The following is a 14,127-nucleotide window of genomic DNA, read 5'->3' as shown; positions in this document are numbered from 1 at the left end:
AGCTCACTTCTTTAAAAAAAATCCACATGTCTCCCCTGGTTCTATTGCCAAATCCCATGAACTGAGGTCTTGCAGCTAACACTTTCTACTTCATTGGACATCTATACATTGGCATTTGACAGCACTTGTGTAAACTTGACCCCTTGGCTAAGGGCTACCCCACCCCCTCCACTTCCCATATGGCAAACCCAAAATCAGCACCTCTCAGTCACCGAGCACAGTATCTTTGGTCCATGGCTCAGTATCACACCACTGGTGCATTGACATCAAGGTGACTGGGGAATACTGAACATACAGCTCTTCTCCATCCCCCAATTATATCCTGCTGGAGAGGCTGTGCGTACGTGTATCCCTGTGTGTGTGTGTGTGTGTTTGTCATGATGCTATTAATGTATATAATATTATTGGAAAATATTTTTCTTTTAAAATAGAGGTTTAGTCTGTGGGTGTGTCTTAATTGGATTAGAGGCAGCTAGTCTGAGTGCTTTGATATGTACTAGTTTTGATATGTAAGAGAGGTGGAGTATATTTGCATTTTTTGAATAGACCATTCAAGAAGTGGGGTGAAATCTGGCACCTAGCTGGCAGAGACCAAGCAATATGTTTATATTACTAATAAAATTAGTACTATGAAAGGGGTTTTATTGTTAGAAGAGGTGGAGTTCAAAGAAGCTAGTGATACAGTGAGAATTTACATTCAATGAGATGTGCTGAATATAACCAAGAGCAGTTTTGTGTGTGCAGGGCAGAGGCAATGTAACATCAAAGCCCGTAAGCCTACCACTGTATCTGCAAGGAACCAAAGTGAAAGGAACCTCACTTAGAATTTGTACGGTGAAAATGTTTTGCCTGCTGTCTGCTTAAAAGCCTATGGGTTGCTGTTGCCTTAATGGAAATTAGTTCAGGAATTTGTTATAAGTTATGATAATAGTAATTTGTAGCCATGTCTATGTGTTTAATGTGTTGTACCTTAATAAAATGTTTCATTTAGTTTAATATAAAGCCTCTTGAGAACTGGCGGTCTGATTCCTGAATTTAGAGTCGCATCTCAAACATACCACTTAAAAATATAGGTTATGACAGTTGTTTAAAGTTTCCCCCTGGGATTTTTAAATAACAGCTTTACCAAACTGCTGGGTCATAACAATGCCTGTGCCTGTGTGCGCGCGCGCCTGTGTGTGCGTGCCTGTGTGCATGCCTGTGTGTGCGTGCCTGCCTGTGCCTGTGTGTGTGCCTGTGTGTGTGTGCCTGTGTGTGTGTGCCTGTGTGTGTGTGCCTGTGTGTGTGTGCCTGTGCGTGCGTGCCTGTGTGCGTGCCTGTGTGTGCGTGCCTGTGTGCGCGCCTGTGTGTGCGTGCCTGTGCGTGCGTGCCTGCCTGTGCCTGTGTGTGTGTGCGTGCCTGTGCGTGTGTGCGTGCCTGTGCGTGTGTGCGTGCCTGTGTGCGCGCGCGCCTGTGTGTGCGTGCCTGTGTGCGTGCCTGTGTGCGCGCGCGCCTGTGTGTGCGTGCCTGTGTGCGTGCGTGCCTGCCTGTGCGTGTGTGCGTGCCTGTGCGTGTGTGCGTGCCTGTGTGTGCGCGTGCCTGTGTGTGCGCGTGCCTGTGCATGTGCGTGTGTGCCTGTGTGCGTGCCTGTGCGTGTGTGCCTGTGTGCGTGTGCCTGTGTGTGCGTGCCTGTGTGTGCGTGCCTGTGTGCGTGCCTGTGCGTCTGTGCCTGTGTGCGTGCCTGTGCGTGTGTGCCTGTGCGTGCGTGCCTGTGTGCGTGCCTGTGCGTGTGTGCATGCCTGTGCGTGCGTGCCTGTGTGCGTGCCTGTGCGTCTGTGCCTGTGTGCGTGCCTGTGCGTGTGTGCCTGTGCGTGCGTGCCTGCGTGCGTGCCTGTGTGCGTGCCTGTGCGTGCGTGCCTGTGTGTGCGTGTGTGCCTGTGCGTGCGTGCCTGTGCGTGCGTGCCTGTGTGTGCGTGCCTGTGCCTGTGTGCGTGCGCGCCTGTGTGCGTGCGTGCCTGTGTGCGTGCCTGCGCCGGTGCCTGTGTGCGCGCGGGCCTGTGCCTGTGTGCGCGCGGGCCTGTGCGTGTGTGCGCGTGCCTGTGCATGTGCGTGCCTGTGCGTGTGTGCCTGTGTGCGTGCCTGTGTGTGCGTGCCTGTGTGTGTGTGCCTGTGCGTGTGTGCCTGTGCGTGTGCCTGTGTGTGCGTGCCTGTGCGTCTGTGCCTGTGTGCGTGCCTGTGCGTGTGTGCCTGTGCGTGCGTGCCTGTGTGCGTGCCTGTGCGTGTGTGCCTGTGCGTGTGTGCCTGTGCGTGTGTGCCTGTGCGTGTGTGCCTGTGTGTGCGTGCCTGTGTGCGTGTGCCTGTGCCTGTGTGCGCGCGCGCCTGTGTGCGTGCCTGTGCCTATGTGCGTGCGCGCCTGTGTGCGTGCCTGTGCCTGTGTGCGTGTGTGCCTGTGTGCGTGCCTGCGCCGGTGCCTGTGTGCGCGCGGGCCTGTGCCTGTGTGCGTGCCTGTGCCTGTGTGCACGCGATGGTGCAGACAGTCGGGATGGTGTGGCTTGCCTGTGACTCCAGACCCACAGCAATGTGTTGACTTTTAACTGAAATGGCCTAGCAAGACACTCAGTTCAAGGACAATTATGATGGGCAACAAATACCGGTCTTGCCAGTGACACCCACATCCCATGAAAGAATAAATAAAGTCGAATAGCCTGTGACTCTCACTACCCAAGAGAATGGGAGCAGGTAACTCCTGCCGTGACCTCTATCTCCTCTGCTACTCCTGCCAGCCTGGTTGTCTCCTGCTTTAGGGACGCTGCCCTTCACATAGTTTTCAATAGTAACCAACTGATAATTCCTGTCCCTAGCACTGGAGAGGTTTCACACTGTAACATAGCTGTAAATGTTGCTTTTCTCATTCCCTCTTGTCTTTTGTGTGTAGTATATCCGAGTATTATTTGACACGCACACTGGCCTGATCAGTCGGATTGAGAACCTGCACAAGAATCTTTCTCTACCTGTTACTCAGAGCTTCCACTGGTAAGTAACCCTCTTGTACAGAGAACAATCTCCAGCTCTCTCTCTCTCCGACCCTCTCTCTCTCCGACTCTCTCTCTCTCCGGCTCTCTCTCTCTCCGGCTCTCTCTCTCTCCGGCTCTCTCTCTCTCCGGCTCTCTCTCTCTCCGACCCTCTCTCTCTCCGACCCTCTCTCTCTCCGACCCTCTCTCTCTCCGACTCTCTCTCTCTCTGGCTCTCACTCTCTCCGGCTCTCTCTCTCTCTCCGACTCTCTCTCCGGCTCTTTCTCTCCGACTCTCACTCTCTCCGGCTCTCTCTCTCTCCGGCTCTCTCTCTCTCCGGCTCTCTCTCTCTCCGACTCTCTCTCCGACTCTCACTCTCTCCGGCTCTCTCTCTCTCCGGCTCTCTCTCTCTCCGGCTCTCTCTCTCTCCGGCTCTCTCTCTCTCCGACTCTCTCTCCGACTCTCTCTCTCTCCGGCTCTCTCTCTCCGACTCTCACTCTCTCCGGCTCTCTCTCTCTCCGGCTCTCTCTCTCTCCGGCTCTCTCTCTCTCGGCTCTCTCTCTCTCCGGCTCTCTCTCTCTCCGGCTCTCTCTCTCTCCGGCTCTCTCTCTCTCCGGCTCTCTCTCTCTCCGGCTCTCTCTCTCTCCGGCTCTCACTCTCTCCGGCTCTCTCTCTCCGGCTCTCACTCCCTCCGGCTCCCCTCACACTCTGCCTCTGTCTCTCGCCCTCACTCTCTCTGTCTCTCTCCCTCTCTCTCTTTGTCTCTCTCTCTCACTCGCTCTGTCTCTCTCTCTCACTCGCTCTGTCTCTCTCTCTCACTCGCTCTGTCTCTCTCTCTCATTCGCTGTCTCTCTCTCTCACTCGCTCTGTCTCTCTCTCTCACTCGCTCTGTCTCTCTCTCTCACTCGCTCTGTCTCTCTCTCTCATTCGCTCTGTCTCTCTCTCTCACTCACTCTGTCTCTCTCTCTCTCACTCGCTCTGTCTCTCTCTCTCTCACTTAGCTCCGGTTCTCACTCGCTCCGGCACACTCACTCTCTCTCTCTCTCTCTCTCTCTCACACTCTCTCTCTCATACTCACTCTCTCTCTCCCTCTCTCACACTCACTCTCTCTCTCTCTCTCATACTCACTCGCTCTCTCTCTCTCACACTCACTCTCTCTCTCTCTCTCTCACACTCACTCTCTCTCTCTCTCTGTCTCTCAATGTCTCTTCCAGTCTCTCTCTCTGTCTCTCTCTCTCACTCACTCTCTCTCTGTCTCTCTCACACACTGTCTCTCTCTGTTCGACTCTCTCTACCCCTCCGTCCGTCCGTCCATTTGTCTCTCTCTCTCTCTCTCTCTGGCAGGTCCCAGTAGAATCACAGCAAGGGCTATCACCGTCAGGAGAGAGCCTTGTGGTTATTGTTTGATGAAGCCCCCTGGCTATCGGGCTGGGGTTATCACTGATTCTGTGCTGTTAATGTGTTTGAATAGGTACAGTGCCAGTACAGGAAACCACAAGAGCAGCCAAAGTTCCGGAGCTTATATCTTTCGGCCAAAACAAGGGTCCCCTATCCCAATGTTCAAAAAGATGAAGACATACACGGTCCAGGTAAGGAGAAGTGAGAGACCATTAACCTGGTTTTTATTATAATTGAGTTCCATCTGAAAGACAACCCCTCCAAAAACCTTCTCAGTACTGTCTCTCTGACAGTGCAGCACTCCCCCAGCATTGCTCCTTCGACACTGACCCTCCAACAGTGCAGTGCTCCCTTGACACTGACCCTCCAACTGTGCAGTGCTCCCTTGACACTGACCCTCTAACAGCGCAGCACTCCCCTGACACTGACCCTCCAACAGTGCAGTGCTCCCTTGACACTGACCCTCCAACAGCGCAGCACTCCCCCAGCACTGACCCTCCAACAGTGCAGTGCTCCCTTGACACTGACCCTCCAACAGCGCAGCACTCCCCCAGCACTGACCCTCCAACAGTGCAGTACTCCCTTGACACTGACCCTCCAACAGCGCAGCACTCCCCCAGCACTGACCCTCCAACAGTGCAGTGCTCCCCTGGCACTGACCCTTCAACAGTGCAGTGCTCCCTTGGCACTGACCTTCCAATAGCACAGCACTCCTTCGACACTGACCCTCCAGCAGCATGGCACTCTCTCAGCACTGACCCTCCAAAAGCACAGTGCTCCCTTGGCATTGACCCTCAGACTGCGTGGCACTCCCTCGGCACTGACCCTCAAACTGTGCGGCGCTCCCTCGGCACTGACCCTCCGACTGCGTGGCATTCCCTCGGCACTGACTCTCCAACAGCACAACACTCCCTTGGCACTGACCCTGTGACTGTGTGGCACACCCTTGGCACTGACCCTCCAGCAGCATAGATCTCCCTTGGCACTGACCCTCTGACTGTGTGGCACTCCCTTGGCGCTGACCCTGCAGCAGCACAGAGCTCCCTTGGCACTGACCCTCCAGCAGCACAGCGCTCCCTCAGCTCTGACCCTTTGACAATGTGACACTCCCTCAGCCCTGACCCCCTCATGGCACAGCACTTCCTTGGTATTGACCCTCCGACAGCAAGGCTCTCCCTTGGTCTTGACCCTGGCCCTCCAGCTGCACATTCACACCCTGAAGGCTGGGCTGGCACACTGGGGACTTATTTCCATTTCCCACACTCGCCTTCCTAACTGAAATTTGGTGACAAATGTTGGTTAGTGCAGCTGGTGATACAGTGACATTGTGCAAGGCCTGTGTGAAAGTCCTGCCTGCCTGATACGGTGAAATGGGGGATTGGGAGATCAATCAGAGCACCAAATACCTGACAGAAATAAAGTGTTCCTTTCCATCCATTCTGCAGACGGATTTATTTCAGGAAGTTTATCAGAACATTTCATCATGGTGCTCACAAGTCGTCCGACTCTACAAAGACCAAAAGTTTGTCGAACTAGAGTGGACCGTTGGGCCAATTCCAGTCGGGTAAGTATCCGGGATTTGGGATAGGGAGGCACGGATATACTGCTAGTCCAACGAGAGGGAGTAACCTGGGAACACAGGGTCAGGGAGCTGCACTAGAGACCTTCCTGCCTGGCTTGTCTCAGTGATCATACAGCAAGTGTGCAAATCAGCATTCACAACAACGTCCATGTTTAAAACACAAGAGCCCCCGTGTGAAGTGCAGCCGGGCTTCATCCGACATTTACAGCTCTTCTTTACCCTGTGGCCTCCAGTGGATGCAGTGCAGGTTTAACGCCGTGTTTCCCTTTCTCATAAACTTTAGTGACAACGTTGGCAAGGAAGTCATCAGCCGCTTCGACACACCATTAAAAACGGATGGAATTTTCTACACGGATTCCAATGGGAGAGAGATCCTCACTCGGAGGTAAGAACACAGACTGGAAATCCTGTATGTAAACAGTTGCCTGTAACAATGTAATCGCAGACTCTGGCCACTAGTTGGCGCTGTGTACAAAACCTTTGAAGTTTTACTCAACTGCATTATCTTGTTAGATAGAAAACCCAGCAGCGGACGGGAAAAATCATCGCCAATTCACTACAAATAGTTGCATTTATACAGCGCCATTCCTGGCCTCAGGATGTCCCAAAGTGCTTTACAGCAAATCAAAGTACTTCTGAACTGTAGTCTTTATTGTATTATAGGAAACACGACAGCCAAGTTACACATAGAAAGCGCCATAAACAGCAATGAGAAAATGGCCAGATAATCTGTTTTAATGGTGTTGGTAAACATTGGCCAGGACACCAGGGAGAACTTCCCTGCTTTTCTTCAAAATAATGCCACAGGATCTCTTACAGCAGAAGGGGGCCTCAGTTTAACGTCTCACCTGAATGATGTCACTGACAGCTCTGTACTCTGGAGTGTCAGCCTGCATTTTGTGTTCAGAGGACAGAGTGCGACCACCGATTCAGAGTTGGCTACGTGTGCGAGGTGAAAGCTCAGGCACAGTGAAATCCCAGCGCGGGGAGTAGTCAGCTATCGGTGGCACATCCTACAGGAGATCTGCTGTGAAGTTGCCCGGGAGTGGAGATTTTCCCAATTCAAAACGGCAGCCAAAGAATAGGAATTTAACGAAGTGTTGGGGAAAGTAACTGTAGGTCCCCTTTGGAGAAGTGTATTTCTAATCATCATGCACTCTACATACTGCATTTCCCTTTTCTTCAAGGAGAGATTATCGACCTACATGGAAACTCAACCAAACGGAGCCTGTCGCTGGGAACTACTACCCTGTGAACAGTCGTATTTACATGAAGGTGAAACCTCACTTTATTTCAGCCTTAATTCTGCACCCTCCCACGGATTAAACCCTCCATCATGTATAGTAAAGCAGAGTTCTCCCTCCGATCTCAGTCCCATGGTGGGGGGCATAGTCCATCCTACAGCACCTCTTCTCAGTGTGCCCCTGAAAAATGATTGACTATCCCACCAATAGGTGCATCATATCCAGCTCTCGTTCTGCCTTCACCCAGCCTGTGCACACATTGCTGCTGTAGGGCTCACTGGACAGCGTCCAGGGTGGGGAGGCATAGCCAGAACTAACAGTCTCACTGCAGCTAGCTCAGTGGCTGAGATGCTGGGATGTGAGGAGTGTGGAGCTAAAGCATTGCTGATGTAGATGGCCGACTGTCACTCTCTCTGCACCAGGAGCACGGTTCACCCAGTAAGCTACTCTGAGGTTTGGATTAATGGTACTATTCTTGTTTCAGGATGGGAAGATTCAGCTGACTGTGCTGACTGACCGCTCTCAGGGAGGAAGCAGCATCCAAGATGGTTCACTAGAGCTCATGGTAAGTGCCTTCAGTTATTCCCTGTTTGGTTTGGGGTGGGATAAGGGGGTGGAATTGGTAATGAAAAAACTAACAGTCCAAAGTCGAATTGAGAGCAATGGATTTGGTTGTAAGTGCCCCCACTCTGTGTGGAGTTTGGTAACATTATTGATCACCTGTAAGGAGGTCTTTGTGGCGCAGCCGGGTAGCATATCCCTGGTTCGGAGCCAGAAGCTCTGGGTTCAAGTCCCCCCACCAGGGCTTGATGGCCAAGGAAGGTGTGTTCATAATGTGGTCAAACAGGTTGAGTATCAGCCTGCAAAATTCTTCCAATACACGCCAAGGGCAGGCAGTAAGAGAGGGAGAGATTCCTGGTCAGCCATGTGATGGGAAGAATGTTGGAGCTCTCCCATCACTGTCCATAGCTCCAGACTACAACATGCGTGTAAAAGTGTACATTGCCATAGCAACTTGGACTCCTTGGGGTAGGGGGCAGGGGTGTGGTTGTTGGTTGTACGGCCGGTGTGGATCAGATTTGTTGGCATGTCACACGGTTCGATCCCTGTTCCGACTTGGCTGGTGCATTTGGAACCTGCCTCTTTCCCTTACCCGTGGTGGGGGTCACAGACCTGCCTTTGAGTAGAGTACCGAAGAAAATTGATCACCTGTTAGTCTGCCCCCCATGGGGTGAAAGATGAACAGTGATCGAGTGACCAGTCTCTGACTGCCAGTTATTGCCATGTTACTGAAATACTGCACTAATCACAACAGGTTCATCGAAGACTGCTGTATGATGATAACAGAGGTGTCGGGGAGGCCTTGTCAGAGCCGGGTTATGATGGCAAGGGGCTGATAGTGCGAGGGAAGCACCTGGTCTTCCTCGACACAGTCGATGCCTCTGCTGAGCTCCACAGACTGCAGGCACAGGCAGAGTACATGGCTCCATGGACCATCATGGCCGAAGGCACAGGAACACCCTACAGTACCCATCTGAATCACATTTCTGAGGTAATCCAGTTTGAGGTTGGGTTTGAGGGCATGGTAGGGGGAAAGCAGCAAGTTCCAGCAGTGTTCTTTCAACACCACAGTCTGGCTGTAGGCTACACATGAGCAACGCGTGGGAGAAATGCTGATTAATCACTATAACTAGTTTCTCCACCACATAGGTCATATGTTATCGTTAATACTCTGGCGTGTCTCAGCTATAACTCTTTAAGTTCTGTATCAATATCTATCAGGAAAGACTAAATAAGCCAGGAGTTTTTTTCTCTAGAAAAGAGAAGGCTGAGAGGGTGACCTGATGGAGATTTTTTAAAGATTGTTGAACGTGTTTTATTGGGTTAATGTTGAGAATGTCGTGAGGGAAACCAAAACTAGGAGTCATAAGTATAAGATGGTCGCTAATAAATCCAATAAGGAATTCAGGAGAAACTTCTTCACCCAGAGTTGGGAAAATGTGGAATTCATTACTACAGGGAATGGTTGAGGGAAATTGTATATAAGTATTTGAGGGGAAGCTAGATAAGTACATGAGGGAGGAATAAATATGAGAGGATGATAAGGCGAGATTGAAGTAGGGTGGGAGAGGCATCGTGTCTGAGCTGTACATTCTGGATAATACAATTGAATTACTTGTTCCGTTATTCACCCGGCCTCTGTTTGTTTTCCTAATGTTTCCAGATCTCGGCCTTGAAGGAGGAGCTGCCCCACAACCTCCATCTCCTGACCCTGGCTCAGTGGGATTCCCATTCCGTCCTGTTACGGCTGGAACACCAGTTTGAAATGGGAGAGAGCAGTGTCTACTCGAAACCTGTCGCCGTGGATCTGGCCGTAGGTTCCCCCTTTTTTCTGGTTTTGGTAGTGACTTTGAGGCAAAATTGAGGATGGAGGGCCAACTCTGTCAAACAGCTTGAGGCTTTAATTCCACTAAACTATGAGGCCCTAAAGTTTCTTTTAGCTGGGAGTGAGAATGAGAGCATGTCGGGATAATTCGGTGAGCTGTCCACTCCATCTATCCTGTACCTGACCCTAAGCTGATGGCGTGAACACGGAGGAAGGGATGAGGACCCGAGTCTACATTGTATTGGGGAAACGGGATATCAAGCTGTGGTGTACAGAGTGGGAAAGGGAGAGTATGTGTCACAGCTGTGTGGAGTCTAGCACATCTATGACAGGCCCATTGTTTAACGTAAACCTCCACCCAGTATGGTACAGAGCCTGCCACACAGCTGCAGGGGCCCAGATTTGACCCCCACTCTGAGTTCACTCTCAGCCAGCCAGTGGTGTAGGCAATTAGCAGCCAGAGTCTCTGATCTTGGTCGCTCTGTAACAACGTAGAACAACTTTTCAGCAAAAACATAATTCTACTTGGCTCTGATGCCACACATGGTCAGATATCTCTATATACTCGCTAACCACACAGACTAATTCCTTGAGGAGTAGGCCATAGGGAAGCCAGGGCCAGGACTGTATGCCAGGAAGAGAGCAGGCTAAATCAACTGGTGATTGTCCTGTTTTGTGTAAGAATGGCCTTTTACCTTTGACTTATCGGTTTATGTTTTTCAGAATTTATTTTCTGCTTTTGAGATCACTTCTGTTGAGGAAATGTCTCTGGGTTTCAACCAGCGGAAGAAAGACGTGTCCAGACTGACCTGGAAAACTGTACAAGGTTGTCCTGCAGCTTACGGTTAAAACTACAACTCCTGTCCTCCACTTCCAAATCCAGCCCTGAGTGAACAGCAGCTTCACCCCAGCTGCTGCTCGGAAAACACCCCCATGGACACGTGCAAAACAAGTTCAGTGTCTTCATGGTGATATCAATCCCTCCCCCCCAAAAAGCTGCGCTCTTCCATTCCAACACCGGGCACACTAAGCGAACATTCTTCACGTGGTCCTATGCAATAGGCATCAACAGCGGCAGGAATCCTGATTGATTCTTCATCCCTTGCCCAGCAACACAAGTCCTCCCCATTGGTGGTGGTTAGAAGTGCCCTTTGCTTCTATATTTAAACCTAGACAGATGGACAGAGGACTCAACTATAGGAGTGTTAAGAGAAACACACTTTCTTTTAGAGCAAATGTGTGTTATGATAGGGTCAGGAATGCTCCAGAATTGTCCTGGAATGAAAGATTAATTTCCTGGACACTGCTGCAAGGAATGCCTAGGAGATAAATCATACAGGCATTTTTAAAAAGTGTTTATTATTTTCGTTTATAACGAAAACAAAAAGGTTTCAAAGATTGAAGGGAGTGGGAGATTATTTGACCAGTTGGAGGTAGAGAATACATCCAGCCAGAGTGAGTTAGTCTTTGCTAACAGCACATACCTACTGCGATTAGTCAGAATGGATGGCATGGGGGAAAGGTCACTGTGGTGTTGAGGTGTTTCTGAAGTCAGGCTGAGGAGAGGAGCTTTATCAAATCACAGAGCTTTTCCTGCTCCTGCTTTTCAGCATGGACACCCCCAACCCATTGAAGAACAGAAAAATACTTTGTAATTAGCACCAGACCCAAACATTGCATGATAGTTTTCTTCAGAAAAGACTTGAGATAACCTGATAGAGATCTTTCACATTATGAATGGATTGGATTTTTGGGATCTATAACTAGGGACCATAGTTATCAATAAATCCAATAGAGAAATGAGGAGAAAACCTTTTTACCGAGTGGCTAGCACGTGGAACTCACTACCAGAGGAAGTAGTTGAGGCAAATAGCATCAAAAGGAAATTAGATGAGTACATGAGAGAAGAGTGGATAGAAAGATTTTCTGAAAGGCTGAGATGAGACAGAAGGAATGGAAGAATATACTTCCTTTAAAACCTGAAATGGAACTAAGTGAGAGCATTACAGATGGTCTAATCATAATCTTCCAAAAGTTCCCTTGATTCAGGATCGGTTCCTCAAGTATTAGTGACATTCGCAATTTTCCAGTCTCATGAAGAGCAGGAACAGTAAACCAGGGAATTAGAGCCCAGTTATCCTAACTGGATCAGGAAATTACTGGAGTCCACAATTGAGGAGAAGGTGACTTAACATCTTGAAAATGTTCAGCTGGTAGAGAAAGCCAGCATGGATTTGAGAGGGTAGATGATGCCTGATGAACCGAAATACATTCCTTGAAAGAAGTGGCTAGTGGATAGAGAAATGTCTATATAGATTTGTAAAAGCCATTTCCATTTGCTAATGTTCCTCATAAGAGAATGTTGTTTAGCTAAAGTTAAAACTCATGGACTTGAAGGCAAATTATTGGCTTAATTAAAATGTTGGCTGAGGGGCAGGAGACAGCAGGGAAAACAGGCAGATGGTTTAGAATGTGACTAGTGATGTCCCACAAGGATCCGCGTTGGGGCGTCAGGTATTCACTGACTTCATGATGACAAAGTTAGGCAGCATTGTAAGTAGTGTGGATGGAAGTATAAAATCGCAAAGCCAATAATAGATTAAATGAATGGGCAAAACGATTTTCCTTCAGTAAAATGTAAGATCATCTGAAAAGGATCAAACAGAATAATTTCTAAATGGTGAAAGTCCAAAGAGACTTGTGGGTCCATTTACAGAGACCATTAATCAAAAAAGGCTAATGGAATGCTGGCCTTCCTATATAGAGGACTGGAATACAAGGATGGAGGAGTTTCACTTCAGCTGTACAAAGCCCTGGTTAGAGCACACCTTAGGAAGGATATATTAGCCTTGGAGGGATACAGCACCGGTTTACCAGAATGTTACCTGGACTCCAAGGAGAGACTAGACAAACTAAGGTTATATTCCCTGGAATTTAGAAGGATAAGTGGTGATTTGATCTAAGATGAAGGTAAATAAGGCAGAGAAAGAGAAATTTGTTCTGCTGATTGGAGTCTAAAAATTAGAAACACTTCTACACAGAGTGGTGCAAGTTTGGAACTCTCTTCCGGAGATGCTAGATCAATTAACAACTTTAAATCTGTGATTCATAGATTTTTGTTAACCAAAGGTATTGAAAGGATATGGGGCAAAGGCAGGAGTTAGCTCGCAGGTCAACCATGATCTCATTGAACAGGTTCAAGGGCTAAATGTTCCCTGTTCTTATGAGTCATGTGAAATACAAACACCATCAGAGTAGCTGAGCTGAATGGCCTGTCTGTGCTGTATATTCTATGTAGTATTTCTGACGCTATCTTCTGCCCCTTTCAGAAGCACACTATGTCAAGTCAGCCTCCAGCCGTAACGATATCTCCAAGCACACAGTGGTCCTCAATCCAATGGAGATCCGCACTTTCCGTATTCACATTCAGCACCGGTAACCACCCATGCTGGGAATAACTGGGATCACAGGAATACTGAGAGAATGAGCCAAACAATTAACACATGGAATTTTCAAACCCGTCCAATCTGTTGTTCTACACAGGGACAGTGTCATTGAATGACAGGTTTGACTCTGCTATTTTTTTACCGGATGTTGCCTTAACGTGACAGTTACCACTTATTCTGTCTTCACAAGTGCCTGGCCTTTTGGAGATTCCTTCACTGTTTAATCCAAGTTTTGTGGATCAGGCTCCTATTGTCAGCAGATCGTCAGTCAGTCAGTCAGTCACCGTTCCAGTAACAAAACGGGTAAGGCAACTGCCTGGATTTTAGAATGGAATTCTCTTCCCCCTACCACCTCCATTGCCCACCTCCTTTTGATTACAATGGGCAAATAAAGAGCGAGGAAAAGCATCGATCAGACAAAATGCTGCTTCTGTTCTCACCCGCACACCACACTGAAAGCCAGGAGGTTGTGCACCATCCAGAAGGATTAGTTGTTGCGTGTTAGGGTAACAGTTAAGAGTATTTCTCTACCCAGGCCATTGTACAGCAACGGCCAGGAATAGTCCTGTGAGAAAATCTTCACAATTAGAAGCATCTATTTTAAGGGACAATTCAATCCCACTCCCTAGAATGGATCCTTTCCCTAATACACTTGATACAACCAACAGAGGTCCAGCAACTCTTTGGGCTCAGGTTCTGAAAGACAGTAGAGATCCTAATGATTCAGATTCATAACAAGGGGCTAGGGAAGATGTGCAATGAGTTTCCAAGTTAATACTACTTTAATACATGCAAAAAATTTATTAATAATGTCAAAGATTGTTAAAACTGGAATTGTTAAAGTGACCTATTATCAATGCAATCAGTATTTGTAAAACTTTGCCTGTCTGTCTACACTCACGTGATGTAAAACACCTCAATCTGTGCCACTTTTTATAAGAAATCAGCCAAAATGCTTCAAAATAATCAAAAATAAAATAAAATTTATATCTAAGTTAATGCAAAATGTCTGTGTGATGCATAAACACAGGCATCACACCCAGCGCAGGTCAGTAATGGAGGAGTAACACCAGCCTTTGT

The 14,127-nt window shown here is 48.8% G+C and overlaps 1 protein-coding gene across 4 annotated transcripts in view; it reads left to right on the top strand.

Moving 5' to 3' along the window:
- man2b1 (mannosidase, alpha, class 2B, member 1) overlaps positions 1 to 14,053 on the top strand; it is a 38,551-nt gene extending 24,498 nt beyond the window's left edge. For all 4 annotated transcript variants that reach the window (XM_078531341.1, XM_078531339.1, XM_078531338.1 and 1 more), the window contains 10 exons: positions 2,915 to 3,012; positions 4,463 to 4,580; positions 5,835 to 5,953; positions 6,255 to 6,356; positions 7,159 to 7,246; positions 7,700 to 7,780; positions 8,531 to 8,767; positions 9,440 to 9,589; positions 10,325 to 10,427; positions 12,931 to 14,053. In XM_078531341.1, the coding sequence (XP_078387467.1) occupies positions 2,915 to 3,012; positions 4,463 to 4,580; positions 5,835 to 5,953; positions 6,255 to 6,356; positions 7,159 to 7,246; positions 7,700 to 7,780; positions 8,531 to 8,767; positions 9,440 to 9,589; positions 10,325 to 10,427; positions 12,931 to 13,040 (1,206 nt within the window). In that variant the 3' untranslated portion in view covers positions 13,041 to 14,053. The remainder of the gene's footprint in view (positions 1 to 2,914; positions 3,013 to 4,462; positions 4,581 to 5,834; positions 5,954 to 6,254; positions 6,357 to 7,158; positions 7,247 to 7,699; positions 7,781 to 8,530; positions 8,768 to 9,439; positions 9,590 to 10,324; positions 10,428 to 12,930) is intronic.
- The last annotated feature ends 74 nt before the right edge of the window (positions 14,054 to 14,127 follow it).

This window comes from Cetorhinus maximus, chromosome 28, assembly GCF_964194155.1.
Source record: "Cetorhinus maximus chromosome 28, sCetMax3.hap1.1, whole genome shotgun sequence".
Classification (NCBI taxonomy): Eukaryota; Metazoa; Chordata; class Chondrichthyes; order Lamniformes; family Cetorhinidae; genus Cetorhinus; species Cetorhinus maximus.
This window is presented reverse-complemented; position numbering and strand designations above follow the sequence as displayed.